Source organism: Antechinus flavipes, chromosome 4, assembly GCF_016432865.1.
Source record: "Antechinus flavipes isolate AdamAnt ecotype Samford, QLD, Australia chromosome 4, AdamAnt_v2, whole genome shotgun sequence".
In the NCBI taxonomy this organism is placed as follows: domain Eukaryota; kingdom Metazoa; phylum Chordata; class Mammalia; order Dasyuromorphia; family Dasyuridae; genus Antechinus; species Antechinus flavipes.
In genome coordinates this window covers 412,646,390-412,669,067 of record NC_067401.1, presented here as the reverse complement: position 1 = coordinate 412,669,067, position 22,678 = coordinate 412,646,390, and the positions used below count along the sequence as shown (strand labels likewise).

The window sequence follows — 22,678 nt, the reverse complement described above, 5'->3', positions numbered from 1 at the left end:
ATTCTAGGCCTAATTTGTTATCCATTTACAGTTTCTGTTCTAGAACTAACTCAATGAACTGCATATTGTATTTTCGATCATGGGGGATTCTTTATCTACTTTCTTTTCTCTTGTGAAGAGAGTTAATCCAAATCCTGCAGTAGTTACATGAATCTCATTTAAGAGACTCTGAAACATCCCAGGGTTGAATACAATTAGAATAATAATATTCATAAAGTAAGGCTCTGGGAAGCCATAGGGAATGCCTCTTCCATAGCAAATCTGTGATGAATGTTCTCCATAACAATGGCAAACATTGGTGAGTCTTACCTATTTTATACCTTGATTTGATAATTAGAAGTTTGTAGAATATTATTCAATTCCATTATCTACAATCTATCATATCTATCATAAATCATATCTATCATCTATCATAAAAATCTCATGTAATCTCTACTTATTCATGGGAGAGACACATCATTGGAGGAGAGCCTTTTAAACTTCATTTGCTCTATTACTGATCAAATGCTTTTTTAAAAAAAATCATTCAATTTTAAATCTAGGAGGATCTTAAATTCTCTACAACTATCAATTGAGTGATTAAAATTACAGTCTATTGTTGTTATTATTGTTCATTCTTTGTTTTTGAAGAGGATCAACTGCATCATGAGTGATGTCTTGACTTAGTCATGATCTACTTATAAAAATATGCCTCTTCCCATCTCATCTTTATCAAGAAGACCCTTGAAACATCTATAAATCATTCTCAAAGATTTTGTAGAGATGAGAAAGCAGGCATAGGTTTTGTGGGTAAGTGATAGATATTTTAATCACTGTTTTTCATTGGGAATAATATTTGAAATTTCCCCCTTCCAATTATTATCTTGTCTTTCAGAGATCTTAAGATAAATTGCCATTGATGGAGAAAATGGTCATAGAAAGACTGAGAAGTTTTAGTTCCATTTTCATTCATTTTATCTTCCTTCCAGTTTTAGCCTTAAATACTTTTGGGATTCTCAAATAGGTAAATTAATTGATTCCATCAATTTGGAAACTCTCTCCACAAGCAAAGAGCGCAACCCATCCCTCCTTGCCTGCCATTTATTATGATTCTTGTTCATATCCTCCCATTTCCCAGATAGTATTCCTTCTCCCAGCATACTGGAGGCCTTGCTATTTTCTCCTACAAGGTATCAATGGAGCATGCTGGTTCTCCATTTGAAATTCTGATATGGGACTGGTTGTATAACCTTTGATGCCCCCCTTTTATTTGTGTTTTCTTCTGAAATTCCTTATTAGCTCTCTTGTTGCCACCTATTCTTGGAATAATCTGATCTAATTTTCTATTGTGCCAACCTTTCTACAATCTCAATTTTCCCTTCCCATCTCCTTACTATTTTGTGAGTATTTGTCTTTGTTTCACAGTTTTAGTTGATGTTTAAGGTTTGAAAATTACTTCATGCATATTAACTTATTTTGATTCTCTCAAAAAAGTTTATGAAATGTAGGTACTAGTATTCTCGTTGGATTTAGGAGGACTCTTGAGGCTGAGTAAGGCAAAGTAACTTGCAAAGCTAGGACCTAGCTGAGACAAGATTAGAAGCCTTGTTTCCTTGCCTCTAGGTCCATACGGCCATCTGGTTGTAATGTCCAAAGAACTCATCACCTAGTGGCTAGCTTGTTGGTGATAAGCATTTCCATGGCAGGATGGGTTGGACCCAAATGGGCTGGTCCTTATCTGTATTTGAATATAATGCTACATCTTATATAGGCAGGCAAATCCCCTGGGGTTAGTCAACAAATATGAGTGAATGTACAATGGATAGGAGAGGTTTGGAGTCAGGAAAACTCATCTCCTGAGTTCCAGGCCTCTGTCTAGACCAATTGTGTGATTCTGGGCAAGTCATTTAACCCTGTTGACCTCAGTTTCCTCATCTATAAAATTAGCTGGAGAGAGAAATGGACAGTGGCTCCAGTATTTTTGTCAAGAAAACTCCAAATGGGGTCATGAAGAATCGGACATGACTGAAAAATGATGACAAAAAAAATCTGTAAAATTAGGGTGATGCTACAGTATTTGTACTACCTAATATACAAGACTGCTGTGAAGAAAGCACTTTACAAATCTCAAAGTGAGTTATTGTTGGTAGTATTCATTTAATACATCTGACATTGGATGGGGAAAGAAGAAAAAATGAACTAAGGTAACTTCATCAAGACTAATCTAAGGAAGCAATGCCTTGATGGGAAGGAAGAATCCTGAAAAGTTCCAAGCTATTTTATTCCCATTGCTCTCTTAGATCAACAAGATGCCTCTCCTCAAGTCTTCTCTCTCCCAGTTAAAAGTACTTTCTGAAAAAGATTTTAATTCTTTGGGGTTCCAGTGGAAGATTTTGACTTTAGGAAGATGTAGGCAAAATTCATACTTTACAATAAAGTCTGGATTTGAGAGCAGAGGGCTTTTTAGAGATCAATTAATCAATTCTCTCTTTTTACACTGAGGGAGAATTAGACAGATTAAGTGATTTTTCCAGGGTCACACAATCACTTAGCCCAAGCTTCCTGTCTCCAATTTCAATACTCTTTGTATGATGCTGAATCTTTGCAAGAAAAGTCAAGTTCTCAGTAATCTCACACCTTGTTAGCAAACCATTATCAGTGGAAAGAGATGTTGCCACCCTCTGGAGGAGAGAAACCTAGTCCAGTTTCCTTAGATTTGTTCTGGTTTGATGATATGACATATGGATACTGAGAAAGATTCACTTGGACTGAAAATAACCCATGAGGTGAATTGGATCCTCCAACACCAGTTTCCAACTGCCTTGCTCTACCTCATGTTCCCAGAGCCTGGTCACTACTGGTCACCATATACACAGCCAAGCTTCCTCTTGCAACGCATAGAGAGGGTCTGACTGTGACAACCACTTCTCCAGACTGATTGTGTTGACAAAAAGGTCCTTTCCAAACCTGATACTCTCAATAATCGTCACCTCTTCCCATGTGCTCTGATGGGAACTTCTCTTTATATTTGTCTTTAGCTTCAACTGGCAGCGTGAACCAGAAGAAAAAAGTGTCACTCCCCTTCCCACCAGTAGGGTAGGCAAAACTCGGGGATCCCTTTGGTTGTGAGTTACCTTGTCTCTGAACTAAAGAGCATGATTGGGAATGGGTAAGCCGCCTCTTATCCCAGGAAGGGGGTCCAAGAAGGAACCTTAGTTTCACAGCTGAAATCCAATTCTTCATGTGGTGCATAGAAGATAAAGTCTATTCCCCATCCACCATACCACCACCACCACACTCTGCCTTGTGAATGAGATGGGATTCCCAGGGAGCCAAGAGCCACCTCCAGAGACAGGTTGATTAGAGAAGGAAAAGGGACCCCTCTAGGGCAGTCCTTGGCCTGATTACCAACATTGAGTAGCTCCCATTAGGACTACTCCAACCAGATTTTGAAAAACCATGTCAATAGCCAGATCCCTTCTTGGAATGGGGAAGAGAACCTCAAATGTCCTCAATCTATATGTGATCCTAATATTCCTCACCCTCTCTTTCTACACATGGCTCAGAGATATGGAAAAAGACGAGGATAACGTAAGCATAAGGAGTGGAAAAAGAATTCAAGAAGCGATTTTGACGCCTTTGGAAATTCAGGTCAGTCTCCACTGACCCAGAAGCCAATGACCCAGTCAGTGCAAGACTGTCAGAGTCTCAAGCCTGAGACATTGAGGAAAAGTCTAGCCTTCCAGCCTTCTGTCTCCTTTAAAAAAATCCTTAAAGTTTTGTCAAGTGCTAAGGAGGCTTGGAGCTACTGAACTCTCAGGAGATATTAGCTCCTTGCATATATTAGCTATACTTGCACCTGAGAAAGAGACCAACACCTTACCCTGAAGGAGCAAGACAGGGCTCGACCCTCTTGGAAGGGAATGGAATATAAAAGTTTGAGGCCCATTGGTCTAGAGAGTTAGTTCTACATTGTATTATCTGGGCACTGATGACACAATCACCAAGCCTAGAACACTTCCAGATTAGATGCCTCATGGCTGCTATTAACTGACTGTTCTTCTGTTTCCCTTCAGACAAAAAGTTTCTGACATCTCTTAAAAAGTCAGTTTACTAGTAACATCAAACATCTGACAGAGCAGACCAGCACTAAGGAGGCACCTAACCCTAAGGGAATTTTTACAGGTCAGAGCTAGGATGCTTTGGCAGTTATCCCTGGCACCAGCAAGAAGGGGCATCAGGTACCAGCCTAGGAATGGCAGGGACAGGCTGCTTTGAGTACAAAAGGAGAGACATTCCAGGGCAGCAGATCTGCTGTTGTGTTTGAGCCTAAGCTCACTACCTGAGTGGACTATTTACACACTCAGTAATTGTTTCTAAAAGAGTATTCTGTTTGAATTGGGAGACATGGGTCCTAATTTTGGCTCAACTACTATATGACTATATGATTTGGGTCAAGACCATTTTCTCTTTCTAAGCCTATTTCTGCATCTGTGAAATGGAAATAGCTGGATGAGATACTATCTGGAAAAGTATTTTGAAAAATACAAAGTGTTTCCTTTTCATAATTGATTCAAATATAAAGTCTTATTATTATTATGAATGCTATTGAGCTATCATTCATAAATGTTAATTCTATCTAGGCAAGTTAATCCTGCCTCCCTCACACACACAAAAAAAGAATCCCTTCTTCCTTGGAGATCTATTTTTTTTGGTTGTATATTTGTTTTAGTTAAAAAAAATAAAAGGAACCATTATGAAATTTTAACCTCAAGCACTAGATTTTAAACCCAAGTCATTACTATTTGCCAATAGGCATGCCCTCAAAGCAGAGAGTTCCAGCCTTCTGCCCCATAATTTTTCAGTAACGTCAAGTCAGATGAGCTCAGATTAATTTTATTCTTGACCCCAGAAAAATAAAAGGGAAATTTCCCTCTCTCCTTTAAGTAGATTTGTGGAAGAACTCAATGTTTGTTGCTTATACTATTAGACATTTTATCATTTCAATTTAGTTAAAATTTTGCTTTGTTTCAAAAGATAAATCCCTGGATAGATATAGGGAAAGGAAAGAGTGACATGCTAGAAAAAATTATTCTGATGTTTAAAAAGGCATAAAAACAGCTTAAGAAAAATAACCAAAATGAAGAGCAGAATTTCAAGAGGTAAGTTCATACTTGAGATAACTAGGATGCTTATTGTATTCTTGGGATGTAGAGTAAGAGGAAAAAAGAAAGCATGGAAAAGCAAGTTAGAGGGTTCCATTGATGGCAGTCATTAACTCTGTGTTACAGTAAAAAAAAAAAAATCACTGGGTTTAGACTAGACTCTAAATACAAGTACAATCTAGGTACAAATCTGGTCTCTGACAATTTTTACCTGTGTGACTTCAGGTGTAAGTTTTCTTCTCTGTAAAGAAAGGAGGTTGGACTAGAAGATCTTTAAAATATATTTCAGTGCTAAGTTGATGAATCTTTTTTGTTTTTTGCCAGTGTTTTGCTTTCTACCCAATATATCCCATACTTATTTCTCTATACATTTACATAAGAATGGGGGACACAATAAAAAGAAGAGATGTTTTATGGATGAGATGCCAGAATCTGTAGATAACTCTGTAGGTATAGGGATAGGTGCTTAAGAGAAGGTCATAACAGTGGGAAAAGGAGGAAATCTGTATGGGAGAGCACAGGAAAGAATAGGCAGCACATAGTAGAGACCCAGCCACAGAGACTGGCATCAGATAATAGCTTTCTAGTTCAGGGGTTCTTCATCTAAGATATATGAACTTGTATTTTCATAGAGAGAAGATAGATAAACATAAATAGATAGATATACATCATTACATTTCAATATATTTTATTTCCTTTGTAATTCTCTATATTGCAATTCATGCACTTAAAAATATTCTGAAAAGTGTTTTAGGCTTACCAGACTGCCAAAGGGGACCTTGACATTAAAAAAAAAGTTAAGAACCTCTGTTTTCTTTCCTATAGAAAAAGACAGGACCAACCTTAAAAGAACTTTGGTACATACAACATAGTCCAAACAGAGAATGTATAAAACAAGGGTCTGGGACTGAATCATTAAAAGGGCTTAGATTAGAAATGAACAAAAAAGAACAGGTCAGAGAAGGGCCATCAGCAAGGCTGATTGAAATTGTATCCAGAAGCATCACATTCTTCTTGCCTAGGTCCAGAGTTAAGACTAAAGCTACAGGTTTCTCATTTCATCCACTCTCCAGCCACTGCCCAGTGCAAAAGACTTAGGAAGGTCTTATCCTAGCTATTGGGGGAAAATAGCTTATACCATTAATTTTATCTTTTAAAGAATTTTTTTTCTTTATAAAGTTAATCCCAAGGTTCTGAGTCATTTGATATGAGTAAGAAAAATGAACTTCCTCAAAAGCCAGTTCCAATGCTGGATCATGACAGAGGTGAACCCTGCGTTTTCAAAGAGTATATCAGTGAAAAGCAATTTCTATTCAGCTTGGGCCCAAACACAAATCATATATTTTATTGCCCAAGGACCAACCCCATTAAAAACAGATGGTCTTGTCAACAAAAGGCTGACTTATAGATGATTTTTTTTGCTCAAGATAACCCATGAAATCGACAGAAATTCACAGTCATTTCAGTTCTATGTATCTTCTCTTGTTCTTCCTCCTGAAGAAATTACATTACACACATATTTGTATTTTTACTATAAATGAACCTTAAAAACTTAAATGTAAGGATAACCAGCCCACAATTTTTCCTTGAAGTTGATGAAAATGGTTTTGTCTTATGCTAAAAGACAAGAAGCGTCATTATCAGAGACATTTGATTGTCTTGTCTGGCATTGCTTATGATGAGCATGAAGAATCTGCTTTATAAAAAACAATTAAAATTTATGTGCCAACATTCATTGTAAAAGATGATGTGGTAAAGTCTATGAAGACTTGATAAGATACTCTTAAATCAACAATGTGCTTTGATACACATTAATTTCAATGAGAATGTAAGCCTAAGAAAATATTTTTTTTGATTAAGAAGTAAAAGAAGCCACATGTATAATTATAGCTTACCCTGGAATGATACTTGAACATTAGCAAAAGAATTGGAAGTCACCTAAAGAATTGAGCAAAACAAAATCTTTTTAATGAAATCGGCCCCCTTGTAAAGCAAGAAGTAAATTCAATGATGGGTTCTTACCAGAGTGTCCACTTTTCATATGTGTCCAGATCAGCTTTCATTCTTCCTGGCTTTGGGATTTTAAAACTATGTCCCCTGAATTTTCTCCCAGCTCCCTTTTGAGCATGTCTTAAAAATATATGCTCCTTAAGGGCAGGTACTATGTATTCCCAGCTGTTAGTATAATGTTTGGCACACAATAAATACTTACTTCCATTTCAGAAATTCCTTCCATTGAAAGATTGGCAACTCCTCTGCCAATATAATGTCATTAAAATGTTAGAGAGTTGCCTTGGAGCCCTGAGAGTTTGAGTGGCTTAGCCAAAATTCCATAGCTATTTTATATCAGAGATCTTGAACTTAGTGGAAAAGTCACCTCTAAAGTTAGATGATCTTAATGATGGATTCAAATCCCAACTCCAATGCTTCCTATTTATGTGACCCTGGGTAAATTCTTCCTTGACTCAGTTTTCTCATCTATAAGATGATGGGATTGGATCATAAGTCATTAATCAACCTCTGAGATCATTTATGCTTCTGTATCTGTGATTTTATAATTCTATAGCTTCAAGATTGATTCCCCTTTATCCCTTTGCTGCTTCTTAACTACATCTCAACAGATAGACAAATAATGGTTTTAAATCAATTCAGAGTCATCTATAAAGATGGCAAGATTCCAATCATTGAAGGTTAAGATTCCAAAATAACAAAAGAAAACAATCAAATGATAAACCTCTACTTCTATAAAATTCTACACAATTTATGGAATTAAGTTGTATAATTCTATTTAATCTTTATGAGGATATATAATATTCATCAAATGTAGCCTTCAATTTTTTAATCCAAGCAAGGAAGATGCTTTAAGATGACAAACATCTGACTGAAAAGATTAAAAAGTATATAATACCTCTTTGTCTAAAAATCATTTAATTGTAAAACATAAGTTAGGAAGCCTCAGTTCAATCAAAATATCTTCTATGCATACAAGAAAATTATGGTGAATGAACATAACTTTGTTCATTGATGACAGTGAAAGAAATACTAAACTGGAAAGCATGTGCACACGAGATAATTTCCAGTTTCATGAAAAGTGTTCCATGCAAAGTCTGAACAAAGTATGATTTATTAACAGTGGATATCAACAAATGTTGCTATTGTATCAAGCTCTTTATAAAATGCCCAGAAATGTGAAATGCATTGACCTATTTGCACTGGGAAAAAAGTGAAAAACTCAAATTCAGGTTCAGGCTATGACACATCAAAAGTCCATCTAGTTAGTCCATTAATAAAAAGTCTACAAATGTGTCTATACATAGGTATGTATCTTAGCACTGCTAGTGGACAGTGAACTGATTCCAAAATTGAAGAAATCAGACTCCATCACACTTGTGAAACTCTGTGATACTTTCAGTGATTTCAGATTATCTTTCTCATTTTGAAAGTTCTGGAACCCATCAAAGTTCTGGAAGGTCTCTTTAGTGCCTTAACTTGAGAGGCAAGGCAAAGACTGTCACAGAATTGTGAGGTGGAACCTCAAAAGGCAGCTGCTCCCATCTCGTATTTGAACCAGAACTCTCTTTTACCACATGTCCAACAAATGGTCATCCAGCAAATCTTAACTGAAGAAGGGAGAATCTATCTGGTGAGATAACTGAAGCTTAAATTTGCCTTTTTCACTTAATTTAATGCTTTTAATGCTCTTATTTCTGTTCACTGAGGCCTTTCAGAAAAAAACTAAACCTTCTATTTGATACTTGAAGACAACTTTCATGTTTCTATTGCATCTTTTCTAGACTAAATATTCCCATGTCTTTCTTAAATAAACTCAAAGTCCATCATTCTAGTTGTCCTTTTTTGGACAATTTTATCTTTGTCTTCCCCAAAAGATAAATCCCAATATTTCACATGGCGTTTTGTAAGTGTCTCTGACAAGTCGTAGTACAATGGTTTATCTCCTAGTCTTGGATACTATGCTTCTTAAGGCAGCCTAATATCGAGTTACCTTTTTTTGGCTGCCATAACATACTGTTTACACATATTAGGTTCAAAATCCACTAAGATCTTCCTTCTATCTTATACTTTCACAATTGATTTTTTGAAGCCAATATAAAGCTTTACAAATGTCACCATTAAACTCTGAAGTTAACTTGATTCAATTTGGCTGAAGATTCTAACCTGTCAAAATCTTTTTGAATCCTGACTCTTGATGCCTATTCTCCCTCCCAATTCTGTTATCTAGAAAAATCAATGATATAATTATTAAATAGTACAAACTAAGAACAAATTCTATGGAAATGCTACTAAAGACTTCCTCTCAAAGTGACATCAAACCATAAATTACTGTCATCTCAGACCAAACATTTCCCAATCCACTTGATTAAACATCTCTCCATTTTTCCTTAAAAAAAATGGAGAAGCTTTAGCACATTCATGGCTAAAATCTACATAAATTATATCCATAGCATTCTCTTGCTATATCCTACAAGTAACAGTGCCAAAAAAACCCAAAACACTGAACTTTACTTTAGTGTGACTTGTCTTGATAAAGATGTGCTTACTCTTTTGAGTACTACTTTCTTTTGTAGATAATTATTATTCCATGAATAATATGCTCTCAAATTTTTCTGTGGATTTGAAGTTAAACTCAACTGGAATGTAGTTTATAGGTTTTATTCTCTTCCCTTTTTTGAAAAATAGTATATTAATACTTCCTTAAAATAACATAAATATAACATAAATAACCTCCTTGCTTCTCTTGAGATCTTGGATAAGATGGATGCAAATGGCTTAGCCATCCTGTTTGGAAGCTTTTGCAGTATTTAAGGTGTTATTTACTTGTCACAGGTCATTTTCATACATCAAAGGCAGCTTCATGCTCTCACTTTTCTTGGGCATCAACACCCATCCATTATTTATTCTTTCCTTTCTGGTCCAAGTACAGCACTCCTTAAAATAGAAAACAGAAGCAAAATGGAATTGAGTATCTCTGCCTAATGTGTCATTAGCTATCATCTCATCCATGTTGAGATGCCATCCTATCTCTTCTTCCAGTCTCCTGTTTTCCTGAAACAATTTTTTTATTTTAAAAATTTGGAAAATATCCTCCATGAGCTCACACAATGTGAAACACACTATGTACAAAGTAATAGCAATGTTATGAGATGATCAACTATGAGAGACTTTGCTCTTCCCAATAATAATTCCTAAGACGACTATGAAAGACTTAAGATAAAAAATGCTATCCATACCCAAAAAAAGAACAGGTTTCTGAATATAAATTGAAACATACTTTTTAAAAAACTATTATTCTTGAGGATTTGGGGGGAGTGGGGAATAGGGAAAGATATATATTTTCTTTTTCAACATAATTTTTATGGAAATGCTTTGCATAACTTCCCATATCATTGTAGAATGAGGGACAAATAAAGGGAGAGAATCTGGAGCTCTAAAGTTTTAAAAACATTAAAAATTATTTTACATATAACTAGGGTGAGGGGAATCAAATACATAGAAAAAATAATTCTTATCCTTAGCTTTCCCTGACCATTTCAGCTTATTCTAGGTTTTAACGCTACTGAAACTAATTTTAGAGGATCATGTCACACTTTCATATTCATGCTCTATTACTTGTCCTTATTTCCATCTTCTATACATCTATCTATATATAATATATATATATATGCATCGACATTTTTTATGCAAATTTTTTACCTAATATTTTCCCCAGTTACATTCAAAACAACTTTTTACATTTGTCTTTTTTTTAATTTTTGAGTTCTAGGTTCTCTCCCTTATTCCTATCTACAACTAAGAAACCTCACATGAAGTTATGCAAAACATTTCCATGAAAGTCAAGTGATAGAAGAAAACATAGATCTCCTGCCTTAATGAAAATAAAAACCCTCATGAAAAATTAAGTTTAAAAAAGAGAGAATGCTTCAATCTGTATTCAAATATGGTTAGTTCCTTCTCTGGGTATGGACAGGATTTTTTATCATAAGGCCTTCAGAGTAGTTATGCATGTTTGTACTGATGAAAAGTGCAAAGTCATTTACAGCTAGGTATCCCAAAAATTGCTGTTTGTATACAGTGTATTTCACTTTCTTTGGGTTTATGGAGGACTTTTTGTTTTGCTTTGTTTCTGAGAGCATCCTGCTCATTTCCCACAGAATATGTCAATATATACTCCTAACTACCATAATGAGAAAGTTCTAATAAATTACAAGTATCATCCCCCTGTGTGGAAATGTAAACAGATAAATCTTATTACATCCCTTGGGATATCACTTTCCTGATTACCTCTTTATGTTTGTCCAGAGGCCTATACTTGAAAATCAAATTTTTTATTCAGTTTTGGTGTTTTCATCATGAATGCTTGAAATCCTCTATTTCACTGAATAGCCACTTTTTCCTCTGAAATATTATACTCAGTTTTGCTAGTAGGTGATTCTTAGTTGTAATCCCAACTCCATTGTTCTCCAGAATATCATATTTCAAGCCCTCTGATACTTTAATGTAGAAGCCACTAAATCTTGTGTTATCCTGACTGTGGCTCCACTCTGCTTGAATTAGTTCTTTCTGTATGCTTGTAATATTTTCTCCTTGTCCTGGGAGTTCCAGAAGTTGGTTATAATATTCCAGGGAGTTTTCATTTTAGGATCTCTTTCAGCAGGTAATTGCTGGATTTTTTTTAATATACTCTGGTTTTAGACTATCAGGACAAGTTTCCTTGATAATTTCTTGAAAGATAATATCCAGACTTTTTTTTTTATTGTGATCATGACTTTCAGGTAGATCAAATAAATTTTAAAATTCAGGTAGACACATGACCAATTTTCCAGGTCAGTTGTTTTTCCAATAATGTTTCATGTTTTTTTTTTCTTTCACTTTTTTGGTTTTGCTTTATGGTATTTTGATTTCTCATAAAGTCATTAGCTTCCATTTGCTCAATTCTAATTTTTAAGGAATTATTTTCTTCAGTGAGCTTTTGTATCTCCTTTCCCAATTTTGTTTTTTGAGATATTCTTCTCTTCATTAGCTTTTTTGTATTTCCTTTTGTACCACCTCAATTCTTTTCCTAATTTTTCCTTTTAAATGTTTTACTTGATTTTTAAAATCCTTTTTGAGTTCTTCCATGACTTGAATCCAGTTATTACTTTTCTTAGAGCCTTGATTTTATCATCTTCTGAAAATGTTTTGATTTTCCTTGTCACCACAATAACTTTTCAGTTGTCAGAAACTTTGTTGTCTGCTCATTTTCTTAGCCTATTACTAAGCTTTTAACTCTGTGTTAAAGTAGGACTCTGTTTTCAAGGTGAAGTGTGCATTGTCCTAAGGTTTAGGCATTTTTTAGGCAGCTGTTTTCAGAAATATTTCTAGGGACCCTGACCACAAGCATTCTTTTCTCTGCTGGAGCTGTTAGGAGTGTCCCTACTCCACTATAGCTGTAAGATCTAATATGCTGAATCAACAGAGTCCTGCTTTGCTGATCCAGGTGCAGGACTGGGGCTGGGACTCCACTGGGATTACATGCCAGACTCCTACCTTGGTGTCACAGACCCTCTCCACTGATCTCCCAAGTATTTCCTGGTCTCCCCAGCTGAGAGGTCCAGAAGCCTCCGCTGATTAAGAGGGCCTGCTTTACTGATGCAGGGACCTGGACCAGATTGGACTAGGTCTGAGGTTGGGGCCAAGATTGGGGCTGGGACAAAGGCTATATTTCCTGCACCAGATTGTACTCTGGATTCCCATACTCATGTCACAGACCTTTTCTGCTGTCCTAAGTTTCCTTCAATTGGAAAATGTCAAAATCCTGAATCCATCAAAGTATTAAAAAAAATCTGAACAGAAATGAAGTCAGAAGACTTATAGTTCATATTCCTGCCTTCTTTATACCACCCTATTTTTCCTTTGTAGTCCCAAAATCAAGATTTATATGTTCTACTACTTTGGTTTCTGATTTGGTCCTTGATTCCTGAAAGTGCAATTTCACTCTAGTGTCTTCCCCAGGACCATTTTCATGAAATGAATAACTTTGTGATCTACATCTTTAAGAGCCCTGAGATTATTCAACTCCATAAACATTAAGCATTCAACTATGCTCAAGACTTATTGTTAGGCACTAAAAAAAAAGGTAAATAAAAAATACTAACTCTACCCTAAAGACTTTACAATGTGGAATATAGCACATACACATAGTAGAACATAAGTATAGTAGAGAAATACAAAATGCCAAATGAAAATGAAGAGTCTGATTAAAGGAATCATGGAAGGTTTTAGGGGTGATGTAGCATTTGGGACTTGAAAGGTCTTGAAGGATAAGTAGAACATTAACTAGAAATGAGAGAAGGGAGAAAAGAATTCCAAACACAGAATGTGATATGAGCTAGAGCACAGAGATGGAAAAGTTAGCGGTTTGTTTAGGGGCTGTTTAAGGCAGCTAACATGCAGCATGGGTGGTTAAGAATTTGGGCTAAGTTAGGTTGGAAAGAGGAAGAGACACCAGATTGCAAAAGAGCTTATAATTGGTTTCTGAATTAGAAAGGGTCTCATTATAGTGACGAAGTTTTAAATCTTAAGGTTAAAGAAAAACAATCAAAGAAATAAGAATAATAGAATTTTATTCCCTATAATGTCTTATAGTAACATCCAAATCATCTCTCCACAAATTTCAATGATGATGATGATTCTTAATATAAACATCCCTTTCTGGAGACAGAGGAGGAAGAGGACTGAATTTCCATCACCCAAGATCCCCAATTTCCTTGTCCCCTTCCCTGCAGTATTATATCACTGAGAAAATTTGTGTGAATATTGGGAAAGGTAAAAAATAAAAAGTTTTATATGAAAAGTTACTATGTCTTTTGTCTTTAAAAGGAAGGAAAAAAACAGTGTTCACTTGGGATGTTCCCATGTAGCCTTTCTCTTCCAGTAGAAAGAGGTTTTAAAAACAAAACAGAAATGCAACACAGGGTCAGATTCATGAACTACAAAGTAAAATACTATATAATTCCCATTGTGTAAACTCTGAATTTATAAACAACTAAGAGATGTCTCAAACCAGGGCATATGCTAATGATAGCAACTGTCCATTTCCAAAGAATTTTAAAAAGTGCCTTTTATGAAACTATGTTTAAATCCATGGTACTAGAGCAATCTCTTTTCACACCCACTATCAGGAAAATTTCTGCCACCAAACAATGGGGATACATGGAAGACTTGGGGTGTTTTCTTGGAATACCAAGTTAAAACTTGAAATAAATTTCCCCCCAACAGAAACCATGTAAGAAATGGCATCAAAGTTGAAGTACTTTTAGCATGCTGGGCAAATCATTTAAACTCAGGATCCCCAAGAAACTAAGATTCAACATTGCAGAAAAGCTAGAGAGATGGCTATCAGAGTGAATGGCTGAAGGAGTGTGTCACAGGGAGGAAGTTCTCTCCCTTATTGAAATAAGGTACCAGAGAAAATGTCCATCCCCTCTTCCAGACAATCTACCAAAGTTCAGGCCATCCTCTTGGAACTGGTTAAATTCTGCTTCATGCACGAAGGGATTTGTTTGAAAGGCAACTTGTTTGTCCTTCCTGAGAACAAACTCTAAAGGCTAAGGATGTCTACCAATATAACCCTTGTATGGGACACTCATGCAAGACAGCCCAAAGAATTTTCTCCCACTTGTTTCTTTGCCCCTACCCAGAAAACTGGGGAAGACATAGCCATGATATTGAAGTGGATTTCCAACTTACTAGCATGAAATCAGTAAGCAAAGCATTTTTAAGTTATGTATCATGTGCAGACACAATGCAAAGCACTGGGGATACAAAGAAAGACCCTGCCTTAGAGGAACTCACTTTTTAATGGAAGATAACATGAAAACAACTATATATAAATAAGATACATACATATGAAAGCATTTTTATTGAAAGACAAAAATGAAACAATGTTGCCCAAAAAACTCTTGGAAATTTAATAGATGTCCTCTAGTGAATTATCATCTTACAAATCTACACAAATTCCTACTGGATATATAGGCTTCCGCTTTCTGTTGCATTTTATATTGTTCCCAATAGATGTCACTAGATATTGCTGTCTATGGCAGCTTCTTCTACAGAAATGCCTGAATTTTGAATAACTCTGGACTAAAACGAGAAGCAAATTTCCCCTTGTTTCGATATAGACATCTCAGGGAAGAAAGAGAAAAATTTGGAATTCAAAATCTTACAAAAATTAATGTTGAAAATTATACTTGTAATAGGGTGGGGTGTGAGGGAAGAGGGGAGGAATAGATATGGAATCTCCACCATCAAAATCTGAAATTTTTTTCTTGACTGGCAAAAGACAATGCAAAATGACAACACGTGGGATGTTATACCCAACTAGGGATTTCCTCTCACTTTGGTCATCTGCCTTAAAAATTCATAATTAAGGAAACGTTAAATTAAATATTAAGCACCTGCTGGTGGTGGGCACTATGCAAAGCCCTAGAAATACAAAAAGAAACAAAGGCCAACCATATTTTGTCAATCTTGGGACACACAAAAACTTATGTACTCAGGGAACTAGGACCCCTCTCAATTCTCTTTCCTGTCACCGATTACAGGTTTGAAAATGAACCCACCAGATTGAGATGCTTTATCTTCCATAAAGGGAAGTGTTCCTCCACTTAATTCAGAAGCTGACAAAGCACCCCAATTTGAGAAGTTAGCTATAACTTCTGGATGTAATTGGCAGGTAGCCAGTTCAGTGGAGCAGTTGGACCTGAAATCAGAAACACTTGAATTTAAATTCAGTTTTAAATGCTTATTAGATATATAACATTAGGCAATTCACTTAGCTTCTATCTGCATTTGTTGCCTCATCTATAAAATGGGCATAAAGTAAGAAAGAGAATGTACTTTCCAAGCATCAAAATAATATATAAATGCTTATTAAAATGATTGTTATTTTCATCATATATATATAATAGGATTCTTATGCTGATTTCCATGGGCTCTTTGACAAATTTCAAGTAAACTATGATCCTAGATGAGAAAAATAAAAATTATCTTTATTTCAAAAACAAAAAGAATCTCTGACAGTAATCAGTCCTGCCTAAGATGAAGTTTGTGTTTCAGAAAGGTACCTTGGTGGAATAGGATTTCTTAGAAATCCACAGAGAGATAACAGTCTATGAATTTAGGTAAGGAAAATGTTATTTTTTTTCTGTTTACATCTTTATTTAAACTCATGTTTAAATGAAATTTACCATCTCCTTCAATTATGAATTTTAAGAAATATTATTCTGAAAAGGGTCCATAGCTTTTATCAGATTACCAAATTAATCCATGACATAAAAAAGTTAAGAATTCCTTTATGCTTTGATGGGGAAACTCTATCTTGGGAAGTAAAAAAAATAGCACCTTCTTTACCAGTATCTCTAGATTCCCCCAAAAACCTATTGTATAATTCATTAATTTATCTAAACTCTTCTTGAACCTATTGGTATTTTCAGTATATGCCATTTCTTAGAGGCAATAAGCTCCATAGGCTTTTATTCACTACGTGAAATAATATTCCCTTTTGTTGTCCTCTGTCCCAGAGGTATTTTCTCTGGTTCAAATGTTCTAGGATTTCATAAATTACTCAATACCATACCTTTCACAGTTTTTATGTTGGTAATACACATGATTAGGGAATATAAATGAAAAAAATGTCATACAAGCAATTGATGTCTGCATGGACAATTTGAGAAATTTATTCCTGAACTTGTTCTGTTCAATATTTTTATAAAAGATTTGGATGAAGATGAAGTTGGCATGTTTCTCAAATTTTTCCATGACCTAAAGCTGAGAATGGCAACCCAAGGAATAGCAAAATTGGGATTCAAAACCATTTAAGAGATCAGAGAGAAATGAGTCAATTTAATAACAAAAAAAATTAAGATGAATAATTTAAGTCCTCAGAATAAAAAAAAACTCCAAATATAATAATCTAATCCAGACTCTGCTTGTACAGTAATTCTCTCTAAGACAACCCACAATTATTATTCATCTAGTTTTTGCTTTAAGGTAAAGGAGAACTAATCAACTCCTTCATTCAGGTTCTAAAAATCAACTCTAAAAGTACAATATCACATAGTTAAGCAACATTTTAAGTAAAAAAGATCTGAACATTCTAAATCACTGCAAGTTCAATAGGTAATCACTTGGATAAAGATGTATATAATCATGAATTGAAAAAAGATTAGATACTGTGTTCATTCAACCTGCAGATGATACAAATCTTAATAAGAGAAAAAAAAAAAGAAACGCAAAGAAGCAGAGAAACACAGAATTAGATACTAGATGATAGAGTCAGGATTCTAATTCAGGATAAAGTCTGACTCTCAGAAGTCAGGATTTGAAAAGATTTTGGCAGGCTAAAACAGAAGGCAAAATGTGACAGGATGAAATTTAATTGGGATAAATTTACATATACTAGGAATAAAAATTCAACCTCAAAAATATAGGATTGGGACATGTGGCTAGATGTCAGCTAATATCCCATTATTTATGAAATCAATAAACTTTAAGGATTTAATAATATGGTGTGAGAGGCAGCTAGGTGCTCAGTGGTTAGAGCACCAGCCCTGAAGTCAGGAGTTCCTAAATTCAAATCTGGTCTCAGGCACTTAACACTTCCTAGCTGTGTGACCCTAGGCAAGTCACTTAATCACAATTGTTCAGCAAAAATAATAATAATAATAATAATAATAATGTGATATGACAGCCAACAAAGTCAATATACCTCCATAAGCTACACAAAAGAGAAGCTTAACTTCCTCATGAGACAACATCTAGAATTTTGTGGTCAGTTCTGGGTCCCACTCTCTTGGAAGGATCTGGATAAATTGGGGCATAAACAGGATAGTGAAGGGCTCTGAGTTCATGCCAATTATAAAAAGAGAAAAAGAAATGGGACTTTAGCTAGAGGGGTAAAAAAACTATTGAAGATTTGATAGCTATTTTCAAGTACTTCCTTTTACTTGAAAGAAAGATTAGATTTACTGTTTGGCCCCAGAGAACAGTACATCTACTACAGCACTTATATTTGTCTCCTCTCTGCTCTCTTGGCAACAACCTTAGCTTAAATCCTCATCATCTCTCATTGTTGCAACAAGTTCCAAATGGATCATCTTGAACCATGTCTCCCTTCTTCATTCCATCTTCTACTTAGTTATCAAAGTATCAAACTACTCTATAAATTCTTTTGGGACCATGTGAGGATAGAGTATAGTATTATTTATTCTCCCAATCTCCATTGTATGGTGAAGATTAAAATAGTGACAAGTAATCTGGCTTTGCTGGCTGGCTTCTACCAGGAAAGCATAAGATATATTTGAGGAATATCAAGGAATCTAATTTATCTAGAATGTTGGATATAAATATGGAATAATGTGAAAAATTGTAAATAAATAAAAAGTAAATACTATTTTTCTTTTTTTTTTGCTGAGGCAATTGGGGTTAAGTGACTTGCCCAGGGGCACACAGCTGGGAAATATTTAGTGTCTGAGGTTTGAACTTAGGTCCTCCTGACTTCAGGGTTGGTGCTGTATCCGCACCACCTAGCTGCCCTTAATACATTTTTTTAAAAGTAAATTAGTGAGACTATGGAGAATTTTGAATGCCAAGCTAAGAAGTTTTACCTGGTGATCAAAGTGGTATTTTAATATGGGTTAAGTAAATACTAGAATTCCAAAATATAATATTAGGAAAGAAAAAATCTCCTTTATCACACTGTTTTTGCTCAGGAAAAAGTCCAAGTATCACATGGTAATGGGGAGATATCCAGTCACAGCTCTGGTATCAGGGAGAAAATTCTCATTGAGAAAGAACGTTCTTGTCTAGCCCTTGCTTCCTATATTTCCTAAGCATGTGCTTAGGAGGTAGGGGTGCTTACCAAGACCATTAGTCCCAACACTGGACTGAGAATACTAAGAAGAAAATTAATGTGGCCAGAAGGTGGTCACCTTTCTAATCTGATCTAAGCTCAGGCTGCATGATGAAAGTTACATAAGAAAGCACAAGAAAGGAGCAACAGAAAGACAGGTACTTAATGTGAGATTTATTGAGGAAAAAATATGTGACCAGATGGTTAGGGAGAATATATACAAACTTGGTCTGCTATGATTTCTAGTAGAATTAGGTACTAAAACTGGCTAAAGTCCAATCTGGTGAGTTTTCATAGAGTTGTTTTTGTTTTTGTTTTTTATTTGTTTGTTTGTCTTTTTAAACAGTAGAGCATGTCCTTCCTTCACCCATCACTTTCAGCTCCCATTTATGGAAACCGCTTTCCCCACTGGACTTTAGAACAAGGGATTGTCTTACTTTTTCTTTGTCTTTGTCCCCCCAGAACTTAGCACAACATAGAGTACATAGAAAGCACTTTTAAAATGCCTTCTGAAGATAGGCATTGTCGGGCATATAAATGCTTAATAAATGCATTTGATTGATAAAGATCTTTTTAATTAAAGCTTTTTATTTTTCAAAACATATGCATGGACAATTCTTCAACATTAGCCCTTGCAAACCCTAGTGTTCCAATTCCCTCTCCTTCTCCCACACTTCTTCTAGATGACAAGTAGTCCAATATATATTAAACATGGTAGAAATATATGTTAAATCCAATATATACATATATTTATACAATTTTGATAAAGATTTTTTATTATAGTTTGGCTTAGAAAAGCAAAAAGTAGAAGAGGGGCTTTTAAATCATGGTGAATACAAAGTGGTAAAGGACAGAAAGAGAAATTTTTCTTTAATACCAGCAATGCCAGAGCTTTAACATCAGCACTGTCCTGGTACCAACCCTTGGAGGTACTGAATGTGTTAACATTCAGTACAGATTTTCTTCCAAAAATATTATTTTTCTACTTTACTCTGTTTCTATTAAATTTCCATTTTATTCTTTATTATCAATGGCTAGAATTGCAGAAAACTCCATGTGACAAGCAGTGTGCTCCAGGACAATGTGAGTTCAAACTTTAGCTTTGCTACATACATATAAGGTATATGTATGACTTTGGTCAAGTCATTGGATATTCCTGGACTTTAGTTTTCTCACTTGTAAAATAAGAGAGTAAAGTAAGATCACGGAGGAGAGGAAACATTCAAGACCAATTCTCCCAACATTCCTCCCCAAATAACTTTAAAATATATCAAATTAAATAATGTGACACTGTAGCCAAAATAAATCAGTTAATGATAAAGTAAAAACTGATCTAAGCTCAGGCTGCATCATGAAAGGCATAGCTTCTAGGAATAAGGAAATAAGGAAAGTCCCGGTTTTCTGCAATCATCACATCTCATCTAGAAAACTGTGCTCAATTCTGGTACCATGGATTAAGAAGTTTATCGATTTGTAAGAGAGTGCTCAGATGATGGTAACCATGTTGACATGGGCTTGGAATCTATGAAATAAAAAGATCAGTTAATAGAACTGTAGATATTTGACTTGGAGAAGAAAGGAATCATGACTTGAATGACTGTCATGTGAAGAAAGGATTAGTCTTGTTCTGTTTGATGCCATGGGACAGAACCAGGAGCAATGAATGGAAATCGTAAACAGGTCCCTTTACGGTCAAGAAAACTTCTAATAATTGGAGCTGCCCAAAAATAGAATGAACCATTATACAAGATGGCAAGTTCCTTTTCTTTAAAAAGTTTTTCATCTTCAAACAATGGATGGAAGTCTATTTATTGAGTCCTATAGTTGGGACTTCCTTTGTGAATGGGTTAATTAGATGACTCAACTCTCAGATTCTGAAGTGGTCATGGGTCTTTTTGAATTGGGGATATAAGGGATGCCTTTCCCTCCTCTCTCCTCATATTGATGAAGTGTATAAGAAACAGATGGAACCTCAGAAATTATAATGTAAATCAGTGAAAGGGAAAATATGATGTAGTATACTTAGAACTTATTTATGCATTCCAAGAGTATACCTGCTGCATAAGGCAAGGTAAAGTTGTGTAACAATGACAGCCATGTTGAATGGTCCTTCCAGCTTGAGGAAGTGCCCAAGATGCCACTCTGAGCAATATAGTCTCCCTAGAAGGTTTTGACCTGGAAGATTTAGGATAAAGCCAATAATCTTACTTCCTATAATCAGATTAGCAGAGAAAACCATAATAAGCTAATAAATGAATGAAACTACTTGAAGTTTAGTCAGAAAGGTACTTAAACTGGTACCTATTTATTCTTTTTTTTAAAATAATTATAACTTTTTATTGACAGAACCCATGCCTGGGTAATGTTTTACAACATTATCCTTTGCACTCACTTCTGTTCCGACTTTTCCCCTCCCTCCCTCCATCCCCTCCCCCAGATGGCAAGCAGTCCTATACATGTTAAATATGTCACAGTATATCCTAGATACAATATATGTGTGCAGAACCGAACATTTCTCTTGTTGAACTGGAAGAATTGGATTCAGAAAGTTAAAAATAACCCGAGAAGAAAAACAAAAATGCAAACAGTTTACATGCATTTCCCAGTGTTTTTTCTTTGGGTGTAGCTGCTTCTGTCCATCATTGATCAATTGAAACTGAGTTAGAGCTTCTCTTTGTCGAAGAAATCCACTTCCATCAGAATACATTCTCATACAGTATCATTGAGATATATAATGATCTCCTGGTTCTGCTCATTTCACTTAACATCAATTCATGTAAGTCTCTCCAAGCCTCTCTGTATTCATCCTGCTGGTCATTTCTTACAGAACAATAATATTCCATAATATTCATATACCACAATTTATTCAGCCATTCTCCAATTGATGGGCATCCATTCATTTTCCAGTTTTTAGCCATTACAAACAGAGCTGGCACAAACATTTTGGCACATACAGGTCCCTTTCCCTTCTTTAGTATCTCTTTGGGGTATAAGCCCAGTAGTAGTACTGCTGGGTCAAAGGATATGCACAGTTTGGTAACTTTTTGGGCATAATTCCAGATTGTTCTCCAGAATGGTTGGATTCATTCACAACTCCACCAACAATGCATCAGTGTCCCAGTTTTCCCACATCCCCTGCAACATTCATCATTATTTTTTCTTGTCATCTTAGCCAATCTGACAGGTGTGTAGTGGTATCTCAGAGTTCTTAATTTGCATTTCTCTAATCAAAAGTGATTTGGAACACTTTCATATGAGTGGAAACAGTTTCAATTTCATCATCTGAAAATTGTCTGTTCATATCTTTTGACCATTTATCAACTGGAGAATGACTTGATTTCTTATAAATTAGAGTCAATTCTCTATATATTTTGGAAATGAGGCCTTTATCAGAACCTTTAACTGTGAAGATATTTTCCTAGTTTGTTGCTTCCCTTCTAATCTTGTTTGCATTAGTTTTGTTTGTACAAAGGCTTTTTAATTTGATGTAATCAAAATTTTCTGTTTTGTAATCAATAATGGTCTCTAGTTCATCTTTGGTCACAAATTTCTTCCTCCTCCACAAGTCTAAGAGATAAACTATCCTATGTTCCTCTAATTTATTTATAATCTTGTTCTTTATGCC

At 35.3% G+C, this 22,678-nt stretch overlaps 1 protein-coding gene across 1 annotated transcript in view; it reads left to right on the top strand.

Annotated features, from left to right (window-relative positions):
- Positions 1–13,995, top strand: part of RGSL1 (regulator of G protein signaling like 1) — a 65,158-nt gene extending 51,163 nt beyond the window's left edge. The window contains exons 19-21 of the mRNA XM_051998823.1: positions 3,018–3,075; positions 3,546–3,630; positions 13,788–13,995. Coding sequence (XP_051854783.1) covers positions 3,018–3,075; positions 3,546–3,630; positions 13,788–13,790 — 146 coding nt within the window. The 3' untranslated portion in view covers positions 13,791–13,995. The remainder of the gene's footprint in view (positions 1–3,017; positions 3,076–3,545; positions 3,631–13,787) is intronic.
- The last annotated feature ends 8,683 nt before the right edge of the window (positions 13,996–22,678 follow it).